This window comes from Tenrec ecaudatus, chromosome 14, assembly GCF_050624435.1.
Source record: "Tenrec ecaudatus isolate mTenEca1 chromosome 14, mTenEca1.hap1, whole genome shotgun sequence".
In the NCBI taxonomy this organism is placed as follows: domain Eukaryota; kingdom Metazoa; phylum Chordata; class Mammalia; order Afrosoricida; family Tenrecidae; genus Tenrec; species Tenrec ecaudatus.
The window spans coordinates 70,214,314-70,235,378 of record NC_134543.1 but is presented as its reverse complement, the minus strand read 5'-3'; the positions used below and the strand labels follow the sequence as shown (position 1 = coordinate 70,235,378).

The following is a 21,065-nucleotide window of genomic DNA, read 5'->3' as shown; positions in this document are numbered from 1 at the left end:
CTGCGTCTCAATTAGGAGACAGGCAGGACACCTGGTACTTCTTTATCTAAGTCCCATGGGCTGCCAGATGACTCAAAATCCATAACAGGTGCTAAGGCAGGGTGAGGATAGCCCTATTATTGAAAGCTGGAGTCAAATAAAATTTGGGCCATATATAATTGCTCATAAATCAGTCAATTACTAAATGAAAATGTTAAGTAAAGGTTGATAACCCAATTCTACTACAGTTCATGTCAATAGAATTGAAAAGACTAATATTAAATAACTAAAATTTAAAATTTAAACCCATCTACCTACCTAGAAGTGCTGAAAACCCTTCTGATTCCATAATCTAATAATACTGGTGGCTTGCAAACAGCATCAATATGTTTATCAAATATGTGTGTCTATCCATTTTCATGAAAGTTAGATGAAACAAAATATCTAAAACAACTAAGTTACTTATTTAATATTTAATTAACTTAAAAATTTGCACTATCATTCTTGATAACCTCTCCTTGAAAGCATTATCACTACGCAGAGTAATGAAACTTTCATAGCCAGTAGAGGACTTCAAATACTGCTTGAACACATATAAACTGTATGTGTATTAAAGTAAGAGTTAAATAAAACCCTGGGGAATATTAGCAACATAATCACTTTGTGCTGTTCCTTCTGGGAACAAAAATTTCAGTATATCAAACTTGATGAAATGTATGTATGTAAATGAACCAAATACTAGACTTGGGCCCAGTCAGAAGACTACTAAAAGCAAAAAAATACCCAATCATTGAAATTTTACAGTGTACAATTACTTAAGTACTATCTCTACTTAAATGTGCACTAATTTAATTAAGATTTTACTTAAATGCTATAATTATTGAGAATACAAAAAAGAGTGATTTTATTATCATAGCATGTAGTAACTATGTACAGCAAACTGTCATTTAAGACAGTGTCATAGAATCTATGATAGGCAGTATATTGGCTTAAACTAATGCACTATATGCCCCCAGGGGATGGTAGGCTTAGTGACTGGACTTTCACATCAAAATCTATCCATTAATCTTGACTTAAATAGAATCTATTCTGCAGTAAAAGGAAGAATGGGCATTCAATGAATTACTGGTTTTGAAATATTGCAGTAGTGTCATTTACTAAATCACGTACGGGAAGATGCGGAGATGGAGTACTAGTGAATTTTACAGAATGTGACTAGTTTCACAAAACCTGCATTTGATTTTCCCCTAATTTGGAAAGAGAACTCAATTTCAAAAAAAAATTATAAAGCTTTACTAAAACATCTTTCTTTGATCCAATTTATGGGTATGTTGCATATATTTAAATACTGCCAGCCAAATTCAACTGAACAAAAGAATCATCTATGGAAAAAAAGGATTGTGAGCTCAGGAAAATGAACTTTAATTCTCTTTTTAAGGTTGTAGAGTCTTGTTTCTTTGTATCAGAAAGAGTAATTGTTTGTTGATTTGACTGACCAGAAGAAAATGGAAGAACCCAGAGTGAGTGAGTGCTTGTATAAATTTTAGGGTACATGATGTTTCATAAATATTGAAACAACTCTCAAAAATTTTAAGATACCTCAAATAGAATCAAATGTGTGAGATAACCATTCCTGACTAGACTATTTATAAAACAATCATTAAGTATAAAATCAAATATGTAACATTAAGCTATCCTATCTTTGGATTATTTTAGCATTTGGAATTATGTAGAAAATTAATGTACATTGCCACATTAATATAGTTAACATGTCTATTATCAATATAGTTGATATGTGTTCAGACAATATTTGGGAACTCTAAAATGCAATGTGTAAAGAGAAGTATGGGCAGGGCCAAGGTTAGGAGTGAGATCCATTTGCAAGTGTGTCTTGATGTTTAGGTTAAGTCAGAACAGGTCTTCCTTAGCCTGACTTTAGTGCAAGAGGCTCAAAGCCTTTTCAATGACTTAAAAGCTGCACATGCAGCAACTGAAAGTGACTGTGATGCAGAATCTGTTGTGTAGGAAAGGGTTAGTTTGACTATTTAAATATGAGGACAAATTTACAAAACATTATAGGGAAAAGCCAAACTCAAACCAAACCCACTGCCATGAAACTGATTCCAGTTCCGACACAGGGTTGCTGAGGCGCTAAATCTTTATTGGAGGAGGCTCTTGTCCCTCAGAGCAGCTGGTTGGTTTGAATGACCAACTCTGGTGTTCGTGGTCCAAAGCTGACTGGACAGTGCCATACCAGGGCAAGCCCAAGTGTTCCTAATCCGGGGACTGCCTGATATGCAAATTTTAGCCGCATCATTTAGTCATTAGTCTCATCTGATATGTAAATTGTGGTGGTTTTAATCCACTCTTTCCTTCATTTAGAAATTTTATGAAGACAGTGTAATGCTAAAAGAATAATCGATCTGTAAAACACTTCATGACATGATCAACCTAGAGGACATTATGCTGGGTGAAATTAGCCAATCACAAAAGGACAAATGTTGGACGAGACCACTGGTAGAAAACCAAAAACTAAGAAAATGTTTTCACACTAAAAATACACTCTGAGGGTTACTACGAGTGGGAGGACAAGGAGACATCATAGGCTAGAGGGTCTCTCGGTATTAACATGGGTGAAGGGGAAGACAGTTTTCAACAAGCGGGAGATGGGCAAAAATGATAGAAACCAGGCAAGCCATTAGGAGGTTTGATCAGTTGTTGAATACAATAATGATTACCTACTCTGTAAACCTGTATCTGATTCATAACACAGTTTTTTTATGAAGATAAAAAATACATGATTTTCATATAAACATAAAAGATACAAAAGCAAAACCTACTTTTGCTCTGCAATAATCTGATGGGCTGAAAATAGATAATGGCAGGTTAACAAGGAATTACTACAGGTGGTTGTTTAAATATATTCATTTGCTTTCCTTTTGATAGTAGCTATGTACTAAATAAAAGTCAACACTCCTATCAACAGAGTAAGTAAATGTAGAAACATCAGTTCTACAATAGCTATTTTTGCTCCTTCTCTTTTCTGAATAGCAATTAGTAAAGCAACCCCTTCCCCTCCTCCCTAGTGCTGTCAAGCTGTTCAGAGCAGTTTGCGACTCGACAATGGTACCATTGTGAATGCTCTCTGGGCTTCCTTCCCACAGAGAGTTAAATGGGCAGTTCCTGCTGCCCATAATTGGTGTCCAGTGAAATAATACTCAAGAGCCAGGTTTTATCAGCTTCACGCCAAAGAAGTGAAGCCAGGGAACCCAAGCCTTCCTATCATACTGGACCATATGCCAACCCTGACGGCCCCAAAGGTTTATCACTAAGAATCAGGATCCATCATGTCCCTTGTGAAATTTCACTTCACATACCTTATGTGAAATGCAAAGCTTCACTAAAAACCATCCTTCTTTACAATTGGCATGAGCAGATGGATGGTAACAGTGGTTTGGCAAGCAAAAGTTAAGATTTAAATAGGCTGTATTTTAGTGTTTGAAAAGAAAAGGCAGTTAGAAGAAAAGGGGGAAACTTGTGACCCATAGCTAAATTTTAATTCCAGTACTGTTATTAAAAATTCAATAGCAAAAGTCCTTATGTTTTATGAAAGTAGAAAAAGGAGATTAAAAGTACTGTAATTCTCATGTCAAATATGGCTAAAAACTAAATTCAGCTTTATATCCTTTACTTTTTGGTTTCTGAAATCCCCAAAAAGCATTTGAATCTACTGCTATTTTCAGATTTAAACAAAGACTAGCATAAAGCAAGCCCATTCGGCCAGAGGTGTGATGAAGAACCATGTGAGCATACCAGTACACCCTCATCACAACAGCACCACAGAGGTTTACAAGGAAAACACCAACTCTATTTTCTAACACAAGTGGGGCATTAAAAAAAAACGGTGAAGAAAAACTCTCAAGTTTTGTTTTTAGGGAATCCCTTGCCCACGCCGATGGGGCTTCCTATGCCCCTCCTGGAGCCCGGTGGCAGGACCCAACTGTCGGGACTGGCACGTGTGGACCATACTGTCACACCGAATTTGAGAGCACAGTGGAGAGCTTTTCTCTTCCTTCATCATCTTTCCCAGGAAGACAATTTACTCTTAGAATAAAAATACAAGAAAAATGTAAAGTACCGTTATGCAAGAAGGAGGAGTCGATTATGAAACGTAAGAATTATGAAAATATAACATCTATCTGACAGAGTTGTAATTATCATCAAACATTTAGAGACTTTCTTAGTCTCATTAAGAAAAATAGAGCTAATTGACAACATAGCCTAGCAATTACTACACAGCTAATGATTACAAAAAACTTTATTCAAATAACCACCTAATAAATTAAAGTCACCCTGAAAAGGCTTAACTAGGAAAGAGAAAAACAACAATTTAAACTTTAACTGCTCTCATATATTCAACAGGTAAAAATCATACAAAAGTAGAAGGAATTGTCACTTTAGACATTGGCTGCCACATCAATGAGAGGAACAGATAATCAAGCCTAAATTGTTTTTCTGCTTGACTTCATTAACTGGTTTTGAACTCTTCCTTCCTTCCTTTAAAAAAAAAAATCACTTTATTGGGGGCTCCTACAGCTCTTATTAACAACCCATACATCAAATTTATCAGTCGCATTTGTGCATATGTTGCCATCATTTTCAAAGCATTTTCTTTCTAGTTGAGCCCGTGGTATCAGCTCCTCTCCCCCCTCCCCCACCCTCATGAACCCTTGATAAGTTATATATTATCTTCATTGACCTTTCCTATCTGCTCTTACTCGTCCCATTTCTCTAGACTTCCCAGTTGAACTAAGCTCTGTGTATTTCTTGTCCATGCTACAACTTGTATGCCTCCATGTCCATTCCCCATTTTGACAAGACTTCCCTGATGCTGTGTTCCTGGCAAAGTTCCATATGTTTTCAATGTAATTCACTGGTAGAGCACGTTTCCTTTGTAAAGCCATTCCTAATTTCCTCACTAGCCTACCCCTCCCCCCACTTTAAATGAACTGCTTTCTTAGTCTGCTACTATGCTACTTTGTATATACATGGACTCTTATGAGCATCATTCAGTCATTTGGCTCTCTTTCCCCATGCCAGAAGGATAGGCTCCTTAAAAGCAGTGACTCTAGCTTTGGTCTCATGGTCCTTCTAATATAGGAAAAGTCGATATTTAGTGAATAAACCAATGATCACAAGTTGCTTAGCAATGTTCTTTTTGGGGAAGACAGTACTGAGTTCTGTCTCCTTGAGACGACATTAAGCTACATCTACACATCCTCCCCAGGACAGCCTCTGTACTATCACTGGCTCACAGCAGTCTTGGCCAACGTTTCATCCCGATAGATTCCCTCTTAAATCTGAGGACAGGGGAGTGGAGAGGGAACATCCACTGACTATTCATTCCTAAATATTATAATGCCCTGTAATAAAAACATGCCAGTCGATCAGTCATTTATATAAAACCCTTGCATGTATGTGTTTTTCTAGCTTAATGTGTCAGAGGAAATTTCTACACTTACTGAAGCATGCTCTTAAAGCTGTAGCCTAGTCTAACAGATATCACAAAGAGTTACGATAATTAACAATTTGGGAGATTTCTATTCTTTAAAACTATCTGATCTAATTGTAACCTGGAAGAGCACAGATAATAAAAATGAGTGGATTTATAAATAGAATGCACTGACAAAGAGAAGAAAAATTGTTAAAAAGGAAAAACAAATCGGTATAAACTCTACCCATCCACAAATGCATTCTCCATGCCCTAGTTTAACAAATTACCAAGCACTGACCGTAGGCCAGGCCCTGTGCTGGAAGTTAGTAAAACAGGGGTGAGCAGGAAGATTTGTTGACACATACACACGTATAACAAAGTGTTAGGAGGCAGGGCGAGCTAATAATTTTGTTTAGTAAAGTCCTTTTTACAAATGCTATTTTATTTGGGACTTGAAGAACGAGTTAATTAGTTGATTTTTAAAAAGTGAAGCAGGGAAACTCTCAGGGCAAAAACGTGGACCTAAAACTGGAAAAGGGCAATCAAAAATGATCTATAGGTGTAGCTGGATACAAATTTGTAATAGGGCATCCTGTACTCAAATATGATGGGAGATGACTGGAGGCGGGAGGGCAGAGCTGGGGAGGAATATACATATGTTTGGCAAATCTAAAGTGAACCATGAAGCCGGGATGGCGAGAAAGTAAGCAAATGAGAACTGCTGACAGGTGGTCAAAGAATATAGCCTTGGGTCAATAGTTACTGTGAGAGTTGTGTTTTAGAATAATGCTCCCAGGGTTAATGTAGAGGACAATAATAATGGTTAAAATATCAATTGCCACGTAGTTATTATTTACTGAACGACAGATAATGCTGAGTGCTGCATGTGGATATTTCCGTATGACCCTACAGCAGTTCTGTATCTGGCACGATTCTCCTTCTTACAGACTTAAAACACACTGAAGCAAAAAAAAAGTATATGACGTATTTACTAAATGGGTCTGACTCTATAACCCATGCAGATTTCCAAACAGTCTATACTGACTGATATTATCTTCCAAGAAAATTATCCACAAAAGATAGTAGTTCTATAAAAGTATGTAGTTTCTCAATAAACTCCTTTTCTTCTACCGTGAAACGGCAGCAACACTGAGGGACCCCTAAGAGGTTTGACAGTGTTCGATCCTATGGGATGGCAAACTGCATTAGTAGAGCCGGTCAATTACATTTCATTTCGTTTGGGCTCTCATTGTTGCAACAGGTTCTTTCCATCTGAACATTAGAGCTGCAGGGACAACAGACACTGACTAATTGAAGAATGATCATCGACTTCTGGTCATTTGTCTGATCAAGTTAAACAGAAGCCCAATTCTAGCATTTCAGAAAAAGTCAATCTAAATAGGCTAAGAACAGAATCAAACAATATTAGTTGTGGTAGCAAAGAATACAGAATTTAGAAACAAAAATTTAAAAATACCATTCTGCATATTTGAGATCATATACATTTATACATATACCTAAGAAGCTCCAGTGTGACCCAGTGGTTAAGCGTTTGGTTGTTAACTGAAAGGTCGGTTGTTCAAACCACCACCCACTCTGTGGGAGAAACGTCTGCCAGTCTGTTTGGTGGAGATTTATACCTGTGGAAACCCCCTGGGGCAGGCTGCTCTGTCCAACAAGCGTCTGAGTTAAAATAGGCTTCAAGGTATTGTTTTCTGTGTTTGTTTTCAATATGAGGGGGCTTCAAAAATGTTGTGGGTACATTCTATGATCTTTTCATCCCACTCCCACACTTTTTCTCCTTGTATACACAGACGTACACTGTAAGCCCTCACATGTCATTTTATAACATGCTCCAAAACACTTTAAAAAATAATTTAACAAACATACTGCTTGCTACTTACTCAAATCACATCCCTTGAGGCCCAGGCTCTATACTAAATTCTGGAATTTCTCCAAATTGTTTTCTCCCTTGAAATTCCCACTGCATTTTTATCAATAACACTACTATGACACTTACATTTTACCTTGTGTTATCACTACTAATGTAAATATTATTTCTTCCCCTAATAAGCTAAATGAGGACAACATTATCATTTGATTTTTAATTGCAAACTCTTTATCAAAGTACTGTACCATGTAAAATAACCAATCAATACTTTTAAAAGAAGAAAAACAGTATATGATTTTATTTTTTGACCCTGTAGTGGTTAAAGTATAATTCACCATGTAACAAATTTTTTATTTATCTACTTTTCTTAAATATCTTATAATAAAAAAGGTTCTGAAAGACAAATTTAGAAGGCATGACTACATACTACAACTTCTGAAAAAGTTTATGTACAATAGATCTATTTAACATTTGAATACCTAGAAGTAATAGCTTAAATATCTCTAGGATCAAAATAAATTATTTAAAAATTTTAATTTAAAGAATGGTGTAATGATTATAAAGTCATAAAACTGCTACTTTGGAATGATTGCAACACTAAACCTACATTATAAAACCCCAAACAACTACAATTTTAGTAAATAATAAGTGAAAGCTAAGATCAAACTTGAAATATCCTTTAGGTTCAATCGTTACCCAAATTCTGTCCAGTCTTCCTCCCAGCATTGTGTTTCAGTTCTAATTGCATGCCCAAACCAACAAATTGAGCTCAGGGGACCAAAAGGAAGAAAAAAAAAAGTACCAAGCTGACAGAATCAGAGGTTGTAAGAAAAAGCTTTTCAAGTACAAGTAGTGCAAGAAACGACAACTGGAGAGGTTTCAAAGCTTGAAAGACAGTCATCAATACTGACAGATTACTGTAATTCTGGCTGCCAGCATGATCGATTTGAACAGCATATGACAATCAATATTGTCCTCATTTAGTGAACAACATTAGATTCATAGTTACAGAAGATGCTCCTAGGATAAAATTTAAACTGTATTTAATGACCATAAATAGCACAATTTATGCTGTGGAATCTGAGTGGGTACTTTTACTGGGCATAAAATAACTGACACAGCACTAAAATTATCCGAATATAATTGAGTTTATTACATGTATTTTTATCCCTTCAATTCTCTTATGAGGATTAAAGTATTAAATCTGGTGTTTTTCAAAGCTAACTTTTATCTCAATTTCTGTTGTATTTTATGTTAATAAATCCTTACATTAAGTTTTATTGATCTGTTTTAGAATGTATGATTTTCCCAAAGTAGACATTTACCTAGAGCTGCTAATACATATATAAATTATATTTCACTATATTTATGAACTATATATTTAAATTAAAACTATATCTTTATGTAAATATACCACAATAAATATAGCCAGTAATTTTCTAATATAAACTTTCCTTCATGAATCAAGTAATTCAACAAAATGAAATATTTTTTTCTAAAAATCTGAATATACAATTTTATAGATCTTTGTGAAATATGACTATGTTCTTCAGATTAGCAAAGGTTAGGAATATCTACACAACTGAATAATATAGGATAATAATGCTCAGATTGCATCTGAAATTCAAGCTTCCAAGAAGCCCTGGTGGTTTCATGGTTTTGTGTTGGGCTGCTAATGGAAAGGTCAGCAGTTCTCTGAGTTCTGAGTGGCCACGGCAATGAAGAGGATCGGTTGGTGTCCGAACAGGTAAAGAAAGGTGGAAGGTAGAAGCATGTCTAACCTTTGCCTCATGGCAATAGGGAACCAGAGAGGTCAGATATGACCTCCCTTGTTGCCATTTTACCAAAATTAAGGAAGTAAGAATTGTCAGAAAGTGTCTTCTCTTGGAAGGAGTCCTGATGACACTGTGGAATAAGCACCAGGCTGCTAAACAAAAGGCCAGCAGTTCAAACCCACCTGCCACTCCAAGGGAGAAAGATGGGTTGTCTGTTTTTGTAAAGATTTATAGTTTCAGAAATCCTATATAGGGTCATTATGAGTTGGACTCAACTCATTGGTAGAGCACTGGTTATGATTTTGGATCATTTTTGTGCAGTGGAAAGAGATTATACATCTGGGGAATGAAACTAAAATTTCTAAAAGTCTGTTATCTGTACTATACAGAGGGCAAATTGTGGGTGTGGGTTTCATGAATCAATCTTCTCATAGCTAATTTATATCAGAATGAAGCAACATTTCAGGTTGCAGGCTCCAAACATAATGTAACTGACCCTGATTCCTGGGTAAGTTCAGAAAGAGAAGAACTCTTGAGGGTCCTTTTTTAAAAAAAATCATTTTATTGGGGGCTAGTACAATTCTTATCACAATGCATCCATCCATCCATTGTGTCAAGCATATTTGTTGCCATCATCATTCTGAATACGTTTGCTTTCTACTTGAGCCCTTGCCATCAGGAGGGTCCTTCTTGACTAGCTTCTCCGTAGCGCCTTAGACTTTTACCAACCAATAGACCAAACAGTCAAAGACATGTGATTTAGGACAAAAATTCATGTCCTGCATGTCTTTTACATTAAGGAAAGGGTGTTACTTGCCACTGAATTTTCTTTGGCATATCTATATTTAGTACAAAACTGGTAGCTCTATATTTAGTACAAAACAAAACAAGCTCATAGCTATTGAATCATATCATCCCTATGAAGACAGAGTAGAACTGCCCCTGTGGGTTTCCAAGGCTGTTAATCGTTATGGGACTAGAATGCCTCATATTTGTGTCCCTGAGCTGCTGATGGATTCTAACAGCTGAACTTGCAGGGAGCACATCAACACTATGCCATCCCATCATGCCACCAATTCTTATTTTTGTTAATCAATTCAAGTCTCCTGAATTCTAGTCATTTCACTAAAATGACTATTTCAAATAATCTGAGTTTTAAACCTTAAAAATACTACAAATAAGAAATGATACATAAATATCATTAAGCTTACTCAATGTACAATACTATGATCCACCTGCAAATACATTTCATGGTATCAGAATAAGAAGGAATTACATATATAAATCAGACTTCTTAAGTCAATTTTCACCAAAAGAAGAATATGTGTATTGCACACTATCAGATTATAATAAATCTGTATCATGTGAAATGGAAGATAGAACATTTTAAAAGACCTTCTTCCTTGTAAAGCTTAACATATAGAGTTTACTATATAAAAGAGAAAAAAAGACCAAAAACTTTGATCATTTAGGAAAAATATATTTAAAACACAAATCCATTTACAAAATGTTTTAACAAATCCATTATAAGAAGGAATAGCAGAAAACAATTTAAAACGGAATGTTTACTATTTATGAGGTATTGTTTTAAGAGCTTTGCACATGTTGACTCATTTAGCTTACATAAAAACCACAACCTAGATATTATCGGTCCTATTTCATGGATAAGGAAATTAGAGCCCAGAGAGGTTAAGAGAGTCACCCAAGGTCACATAGCTAAGGAAGTGATGGCATGCATTTGAGTCTAGGCAACCTGGCTCCAGACATCATGCCCTGAAATTCTCTGTCACCTCATCTCTTGGTTCACACTGTCTCTCCCCTGCATGAATGCTCTTCCTTTCTCTCATCCATCAGATTAACTCTTATTCATCTTGAATGATTAGCTCTATTCTCACATTTCTCAGAAGTGTTTCCTGACATTACCACCCCTTCCAGCTGAGTGATAAGCCCCTACTAGAATATCCTGTATACATATAACCTACTTAATAGCAGGGTTTTCAACCCCGATTGGAAGTTATTTGCAAAAACTCTCTGTACCTTGATGGCTGGCTTGGTTCACAATGGGAATGCAATTAATTAATCAAAAGATTAGTACTGATCAAAAGGGTAAGAAATAAAAGATAACAAGCTCAAACACTGAGGAGGAACTCTACCATCTAGGTATCAGTAGACATAAACTAAAAATCTTAGGACATAAGAAATACTTACCTTGAAAAGGACACACATACTTAAGAGCAGAATAAAAGGATACAAGTTTTGATACAACGGTATCAGTGATTTCAGAGCACGACTTGCATTTACAGCTGTTGCTCGAACCATAATGGGTAGAACCTTTCCATTCACAATAGCACCATCAAAAAGTGGACCAAAGAAGGGAACCTGATTGAGAAGTTAGAACATAATTGTATAGTCAAATACATCCTAGAAAGGTTGTAAACAAGAACAATCAAGTCTCTGATTCCATAAAATGATCCCCCCTCTTTAGTTTGCTTTTTAGTAGAAATGCCATTGGAATCACAGTATTTTCCATGCTGGGCTACACTAGAGCCACAAACAAACTAAAAGCCAGAAGTCCACTTGGTGCCCAAGGCACAAGTTATATAACCTGAAAAATTTTCAAAAACCCAACACTGGAAGCAAATCCTTTTTTCCTCTGTTAGGCAAACAGGGAAGATAAACACTCTTTTAGGCTAGAAATTCATTTTCCAATATGTTCATGTGATAACTAGCTTTACTACATAATCTAAAACTTGTTTATAACATGTCTTATTAGAAAAAAACTATTTATTTTGCTACTTAAGGAATTCAGTGAAGTGCTTGTATGATTGGCTGCGATCTGCGTGGCTGGCAATCTGGAAACACGAGCAGACGCACGGGAGAAAGACGGCCTTCTACTCTCATAAAGTTAGTCTTACAAACCCATTGGGGATTGCCATGAAGCAGCATCGACTCAATGGGAATGAATTTATTTTTTTGCTATTTAAATGTCATTTTTAACAGGTGATTGACAATTTCAAAAGCAAATTTACTTGAGTATGATTTGTATGCACATGATAGTTGGAAAGCATAAACTGAGGCAGTGGATATTACAATAAATATTTTTGCTTTTGTGGCTACCTGTGACCTCTGCCCTACATCCTTCTATTTTTTTCTCTCTCTTTAAAAATCTAAAAATCATACATAGTTCGTGGGCTGTACAAAAACAGGCAACAGACTCTAGTTTACCAACATCTGGTTTAAATAAACCCTCTACAAACCTGGCCAGGTTATATAAATTTAAATTCACACATGAAGAATTTAACCCAATTCAAAAGATACTGAAGATACACGATCAACTTAAAAAAGCAAGTTTTTACGGAAACTAAAAAATACTCAATGGAACCAAAAGAAAAAGCAAAGAGGAAAGACATCAAAATACTTTCATACTTTTAACAGAACTATTTGGATTTTAAATTTTGAGGAATTTTCATTGATTGAGTGATATGATCATGTAACTATATAACCCTAAGAAAATATATCAATTTAAAATATAAGAATCATACACTTCTTCTTAAAAGGAAATACTTCTATTTGTGTGTTTGAGAAAATGTAATTATATTCTTAGTACAAAGTAAGTCCTTTTTTGTTGCTTAGTACACAAGATCGTTCACACCATATACAACCATCTCTTTGGACACAGGGGAGTCCTGGTGGCGTAGTTTTATGAGTTGGGATGCTAACTGCAAGGTCCAAAGTTTGAGACCACCAGTGGCTCCGTGGGAGAAGATGGAGCTTTTTAATCCTATAAAGAGTTACAGCCTCAAGAACTAACAGGAGCCGTTCTTCCCTGTTCTATAGCGTGGCTGTGAAATCAGCACAGATTTCATGGCAGTTGAATTTGGTTTGTATTTATTTGTACAAAGTTTCTTGCTTCTGATCCTGTTATAGCTCCCTGTATCAATCAGGTTTAGACAATCCACATATCTGGGTCTCATCTATCCACCACCCACTGCGCTTGATGCTTAATCCAATCTTCTATATTATGGAAACTCAGAAACCTCTTTAGATTTCAAAATATAATACTAAAATGTAAAATAATAAATTCTTACCTCTGGTTTTTTCATTATCTGGATACTGAACATGTGATTTTTCATTGGATATATTACAATGAGGACATCACCAAATTCTGTAGGAATAATTCCTCTTCTGTAGTCTCTTGTATGCTCTGACCAAACAATGTGCACTTCATCATTTCCTAAATGCCTCAACTAGAAAACAGAGAAGACAGTTCATAGTATTTTAGCCCTATGAATGCAGTCATAGAGCTACTGACAACATACTACAAAGTGAAGAAAAAAGTGAAGAAAGTAAAAGAAAATTGGGCTTAAAATTTTTCATTAGATAATGCTTATAACATGTGCCCCAAACACTACAAAACATTAGGCGGCACTCTAGGTGCCTGGATAACTTTCCACGGTTTATAGCCAATGGGAAAAACAAACCTAGATGATAAGAGTTGACATATAGCAGATGCGCTTTATTTTTCTTTAACTAGAAACTTCTAACGAAAGTTTTCGTAACTGGATACAATACAGGTGGGAAAGTCAAAAAGAGAAAATGAGGAATACGTGTCACCAATATATACACAATGAGCTAAGTTACAATTTTTCTTTTTCAATTTTGCAATTCTGCACCATTTCTCCAATATCAAACCTTTAAATAAGGATTTTAACAAGCAGGAAACCCGACTGATTTCAGGTTCTTCTTTCTCTTTTTTTTAAATGTTACTCTCTGCAAGTGCTAATGAGCAGTGAAATGGCCTTATGGAGGCAACAAGAAGAGAGGTAAAAGAAATAGATCATTCATAAACTGGATAATCACCTAGTGAGTAAGTTGATTATATTTGGTTTCACAAATTTATTTTGTTTTTCTTGCCTAAGAAACATAAAAATTATTCCAAATAGATTATTTGAGATTTGTTGATCCTCAAGATGTTATTTCAATATCCATGGTGTTTAGAAAGATATTAATATTAATCAAAGAGTTAATGTAGTGACGATGAAAATGATAAAAAAGCAAAACATCCAAAACCTAGATTTTAAATCAATTTATTAAGTAATTACATGAAAATCCGTTAGTCTTGAGTGTTCTTCACAGAGACTACTGTATCAACCTGCATTTTAATATTTGGTTGTTCTAATACATTTATTGATCCTGCCACTGTAAGCAAGTGAGGCCACTTTTGGTACATATTTTACAGGTAGGTGCATGTGTCCTCCTGCTCCCCACCATTTCTCTCAGACAACTGGACATGCTTCAGGTGGGAGAGTTAAGAAGAAGAAGCAGGGCTAAGTGTTTTATACTATGAGTTAGCTTGTAAGCAGTGTCTCTTTTTTAAATACACAGTTTATTGTGGCTTAAAAATCACAGCCAAGATCACTACCAAATGTTCCTTGAGAGAAACATGAGGCTTTCTACTCCCATAATGAGTTATAGTCTCAGGAATCCAAAAGGACAGTTCTACTCTATCCCATAGGGTCCCTGTAAGTCAAAATTGACTTGATGGCAGTGAATTTGTTTAGTTACAAAAAGATCACAGCATGAGAGACTAGATAAACCTATGATTTACACAAAGAATGGAGTTAAGTACAACCAGTAAAAGGTTTTCAAACATGGAATTGCTAACCTGGGCTCAAGGCATCTGTGAGTACTGATAATTTATTTGTAAAACTGCACTTGGCTATTTTTCTGAAGAGAGGGTATATAAGGTTTTCTTTAATGCTAGGACTAAGGGTTTCACAGTTCTCAACCTTCCTAATGCCTTAATACAGCTCCTCAGGTTGTGGTGCCCCTCCCCCCCCAATCAAAGAATTATTTTCGTTGCTACTTCATAACTGTCATTTTACTACTGTTTTGAATCGGGCAACCCCTGTGAAAGGGTCATTCAACACCCAAAAGAGTCACGACCCACAGGTTGAGAACCTCTGCCTTGAAGGATTATACAAATGAGGCAGCTATTACTTTAAACAAAGTACCTACATAAACCTATAGAATAGAATCTACAAGCTTAGAAGAGATTGGTGTAAATATTTTAAGGCTGTTTTTAGGGGATTAAAAGGATCCAGTTTTTTTCCTCTTATAAGTCATACCATTTTTATTGCTTCAAATACATGATGGTAATAGCCCCAAACATTAAAATATTATTGATTTTTAAAGTTCTAATTCTTACTAACTTATACAATAAATATATATACACAACTTGAATGATACAAATTAGGGACTTGGGCTTTGTGACATTTTTAAAAAGCAAAAAAGATTATACAATTAGAAAAGTCATGGCTCTATAATTTCATTTTTTAATCAAAATACTTTAAAAATATCCTTCCTATACAGCCATCCCATGTGTCAGCTTCCCTAATAGGTTTATGTTAACTGAATACAAAAGAAATGTGAAATAAATTTAACCAGGAGGGATGATCCAATCTAATTTTGATACATTAATGTCATATGCTGTACATGTTACAACAGCAGCCAGATCTAATACTAAGCTCCGGGCTATACTGAAATTTCCAAATGGCAGATTGTTCTAAGTGATATCAAGTATAATTGAAGTAATAAACGATAGTAAAAGCTGAGCACACTGTCAGGAAGAATTTAAGTATTTACTTTTTAAAATTAAATGAGTTAAGTTAGGAGAGACAAGACAACTGAAATAACGCAGGTCTCAATTTACAGAAAATTCCTTTTATTTATCTGCTACATTAACCCTTGAACTATTGCCAAAACTATCTATAATTTCTAGTGCTCACTTATCTAAAGAAACGAGGGAAAAAGGCAACTGGACTTTTATCTTATAACCAAAGCTTGTCTTCAAATATCTACCACAGGGTATTAAAAGTCTGTTATAGAAGTTTAATGGAAAGAATAATACAATCTTTACCAAGATGTTGTAGTGAAGATTCTCGACACAGAAATGTGTTTAACAGTCATTCTAAATATATGATCAAATATCTTAAAGAGAACGATTCATGAAAATCTCTTTCATTCTACTAAACTGCTAACAACATAATTATTTTATGTTGTTGTCATGAGGCATGTTTTCATCGCTACATCGTTAAAGTCTATGTAATAATTACCATATATACGCATGTATAAGCAGTTTTTCAAGACATTCTTTTTTAATTAATAAATCTTTTTATTGGGGCTCATACAACTCTTATCACAATCCATACATACATCAGTTGAGCAAAGCACCCTTATACATTCGTTGCCCTTGTCATTCTCAAAATTTGCCTTCCACTTGGGTTCCTGGAATCAGCTCGGTTTCCTTTTTTCCCCCTCCCCCACCCTCCCCGCTCCCCTCTTCCCCCTGGTCCCTTAATAGTTTATAAATTATTTTATCTTATCTTACACTCCCCGGCGTCTCCCCTCACCCGCCTCCCCATTGCCCATCTCCCAGAGAGGAGGTCACACATAGATCTCCGAGATCGGTTCTCCCTTTCTACACCCCCTTCCCTCCTGGTGTCGCCACTTCCACCGCTGGTCCTGAGGGGTTCATCCGTCCTAGATACCCTGTGTTTCCAGATCCCTACTGCACCGCTGTACATCCTCTGGTATAACCAGGTTCGCAAGGTAGAACTGGGGTCATGATAATTGGGAGGGAAGGAAGCGATCAAGAACTAGAGGAAGGTTTTGAGTTTCATTGTTGCTACACAGAACTCTAAGTGACCCATCTCCTCCCACTACCCCTCTGCAAGGGATGTCCAGCTGTCTACAGATGGGCACTGGGTCCCCATCACGCACTCCCCCTCATTCAAGGTGATGTGATTCCCACCACCCGCCCGCCTTTGTTGTTTGAGACCTGGTCTCCTCTGCCCGTCATGATCACCCATGTTGGTGTGCTGTTTCTATGTGGGCTTTGTTGCTTCTGGGCTAGATGGCCACTTGTTTTCTTTCAAGCCTTTAAGTCTCCATCAGGACATTTTTAATGCAGTTTTTGTGGTAAAATTAGGTACCTCGGCTGATATTTGGGTAGGCTTATACTCAAGTACATACGGTATACATAAATTAAAAAACTGCTAATCATTGCTATGTGTCAGGGGGGATTTAAAAATTACTATTGAGAATGAGTGTTATTAATTATCAGGAGAAATATCAAGAATGTGTCCATTTTCTAAGAAGCAAAGTTATGGACAGAGGTATAAACATAGGTGTGTGCTTATGTAAATATATCAATTCACAAAAACAAAGGTATTGGCCTATGTACATATATTTATATGGCAATACACTGAGGAAAAAAGTGGATGGACTTTGGGCCATTGCTCAAGTCCTCCCTCAGGCAATGACAATTTAACAACCTGGCATTCTGTGATGCTCACCGTCCGGACACAATCACTGAAGACAAAATGGGTGAATAAACAAATGTGGTGAAGAAAGCTGATGGTGCCTGGCTATCAAAAAACTTAGCATCTAGGATCTTGAAGACCTGAAGTTAAACACATGGCCATCTAGCAGAGAAGCTTCAAGCCCACATGTAAAAAGCACACCAGCCTGTGTGATCATGAGGTGTCGACAGAATCAGGTAATAGGACCAGAAGACCCAAAACTCATCTGGAGACAATAGGACATCCCCTCACAGAAGGGTCACAAGGAAGGGATGGGTCAATCAGGGTGCAGTATAGCAATGAAACACACAATATTCCTCAGGTTCCTTGAGGCTCCCTCACCCCCCACTATCATGACCCCAGCCTTGCTTTTTTAGTTCTGGCTAGACTAGAGCATGTGTACTGGTACAGATAAGATCTCGTGACACATAGAATCCAGGTCAGATAAACCACCCAGGAATAGAAATGGGAGTAGTGATACCAGGAGGGTAAGGTGAAGGTGGGGGGAGGAGGGAGGGAAAGGGGGAACTGATCTCAATCATTGACATGTAACTCCCACCCCCCAGAGGGATGAACACCAAAAACGTGGGTGAAGGGAGACAGCAGTTTAAGATATGAAAACAACAATAATTTATTCATAATTTATCAAGGGGTCGGTCACAAGAATGTGTCCATCTGACATGAGAATTTTATGACTATGTTATAGTTATTTATATCTTATCACTTACGAACATCAAGATAAGTGTCCTAATATACCATCTAGGTTTTCCTATAGTTGGAACATTCTCAAAAGAGTTTTCACTTACATGTTTTGGACTCAGATACCAATCCATTTCTGAAAGATTATACGATTTCTGTACATGGTATAGACCTATATTGGCAATCACACTACTTTCTCAATCACTTTCCTGCTCTCCTTCAACTGCTGCTTAATTAATTTTGAAACACAAGGTATACCACAGAGGCTGCAGAGTACCATGATTAACTTACGAAGACAAAGCAGTTATAAGGCTATTTAAATAAAATGCAACATGCCAAAAAAGCCCTCAATAAATTATTTACCATTTAGTTGCATTGTAGATTACACATAGAGCTGTTAACCACAAGGTCAGCAGTTTAAAACCTACAGCTTCTCCATCGGAGAATGATGAGGCTTCTATTTCCTTAAAGATTTAGAGTATCTGAAAGTATTCTTACCCTGTCCTGTAAGATCTCGATGAGTCAGAGTGGATGGAAGTCAGACATTGGAGTATTGGAGAGTATCCTACCGCTCGAATGTTCTCACACAATTGAGGAATTCACTTAGTCCAACTGCAGCAATGTCATCTTGCCTCTGCTTCAGAGCTCCTAAGGCTGGGGTGCTTACTAGGCCCCAATCAGCCCACTTTTACACAGCTACAGGCATTAGAACATTCTTTATATTAAGCTTAAACTTGAATTTCTGCAGCTAGCTAGATTTATTAGAGAATTTTATATTTGTTCTTAATCATTTTTCCTTGCATGGTTCAGATTTTTAAGCTTTTGAAGGTCTTTTGTTAGCTTCTGTTTTTAATAATGTTGGCTTTCGCTTACCCAGATTTGAGTTGTCCTTAAATTTACATTTTTGTGTCTTCATTTGGTTTTGGATAAAAATATAAAATGGACTAAGTTTAGGACAAGGTGAGAGCCATAAAAGCGTCATTACACACCTTTCTCTTGGTTAAAAAACAACAGCAGCAAGAAACTATCATTCATTGAACTTAATATTCTCAGTACCTTGTAATAATCAGTTCACTTAATTTTCATAAAAATGCTATTTAAGGCAAGTGTAATTATTATTATCCTCATTTTTACAGATGAAGAACTAAAGCATAACAAGATGAAGTAACTTGCTTTAGGTCATAAAGTTAGTAAGTAGCATAGTCAGAATTCAAACCCAGGCAGACTAATTTCAGACTCATTTTTTAGCTACCTTCCAATACTACATAATTTATGTGCTCTGGGCATGGTTATACAATCAGCTATAAATATGTTTACAGAATTATTAATTTAATATTTCTTCAACTTTTCCACAGCAAAAAGACTTAGTTAAATGTTTTATTCCATATATGGCTTTCTCTGATCTAGTAATCCTATTAAAACAAATTCAGTTACTCTGACGTGATTTGCTATGGTGAACTCATATTGGCTCCCAGTGAGCACTACTTCATTATCTATGTGCTCACAAACCATCTGTTGAATAATCCTATTTTTCCAGGCCTTGACATAGAGCTCATGAATGTTGATCATTTTTTGCAGTGTATTCCCTGTTACATGTCCTTTTGTGAAATTAGGATGCATGCCCAACTTATAGCAGAGCTTACATTCTTTGTGATTATTAGCTGGATTCCAGCGTTTATTCTAGATTTCCTCTGTGCTGTGAAATATCAATCATCCAAGGCAGAGACTAGAATTCATGTAAAATAACTACGCCATCTCTCACAAAATCAGCTTACCCTCCTGATTTCCCCATTTCTCTTAAATGCACCTAACAACAAATTAAAATTACTTACAGTGAAACCCTGTAATTCTATTCTGATTGCTCCATTTTCCTTCTGTCAACAAGTTTTCATTAAAACAAAAATGAAGCATGTGTTATATTTCTTTTTTATACTTCCCTTCCAATCATCTCTAGTATTGCTCTGGGTCAGAGGCTCTCATCCTACACAAATGGACTAGTTTACTGAATTGTTAAGGGCTGTCTGTCCTTTCGCCCTACATATTTCTTCTGTACATTCGCAAATATTGAGTCAAGTAAATGCATTGTGCTAGTTGTTCTAGATAAAATGATGAAGCGAAACAGACAAGGTCTCAGCTTTCAGAGAGCTATGAAACAGTACTGGAGACAGTGTTAAACACCAAAGTATAAATAAATAATTGAAAAATAGATAAGCACTCCAAATATATTGATCAATAATGACAACTGAAATTAAAGCTAAAGAACAGATATAATTATGTCAGACAATTACTTTGGGAAGTATTGTACACAATTAGAAATTAAAATGGAGTATTGTTCACTGCTTGAAGTCCCTATTTCCCTTACCTCATTCTTATGAAAACATATACTATCACATATGCATCAATTATGCTGAAATACACGAGGAACTTCAAGACGTTCATGAAAATTCTATTATCTTTCATTCGTTTTTATCCATGAACTTTATCTATTTCTATTAAAATTGGAAGGGTTTTTTAAAATGAATTCCAATCAATATTAAAATAGGAAATTATGATTTTTCGTGATATTCAAATGCAAAGTTTCCAAAATGGTTAATTTTCACGAACTTTCATGAAAGTTTTAATTTTCATGAACTTTTATTTTTAATTAGTTCATTTTTAGCAGTTTCACTGACATATAAGGGGGTACCCTTCAAAACCATAATTTTTTAAAGCTATTAAGTTTGTTGGTTTTACAAAACAACCTCATCGACTTCAAAGTGCTCTCCATTACACTTAATACATTTGTCAAATCTGCGATTTCATTCTTGGCATAATTTTCAAATTAATCTGTTTGGAAGGCTGACAGCACCTCCCTCAGTTTTTCT

General features: G+C 36.0%; 1 protein-coding gene across 3 annotated transcripts in view; it reads right to left on the bottom strand.

Annotated features, from left to right (window-relative positions):
* The window catches only part of RALGAPA1 (Ral GTPase activating protein catalytic subunit alpha 1), a 193,055-nt gene that overhangs the window by 19,311 nt on the left and 152,679 nt on the right, over positions 1 to 21,065 (bottom strand). For all 3 annotated transcript variants that reach the window (XM_075531079.1, XM_075531077.1, XM_075531078.1), the window contains exons 37-38: positions 13,228 to 13,386; positions 11,391 to 11,518 (exon numbers count right to left, since the gene is read on the bottom strand). In XM_075531079.1, the coding sequence (XP_075387194.1) occupies positions 11,391 to 11,518; positions 13,228 to 13,386 (287 nt within the window). The remainder of the gene's footprint in view (positions 1 to 11,390; positions 11,519 to 13,227; positions 13,387 to 21,065) is intronic.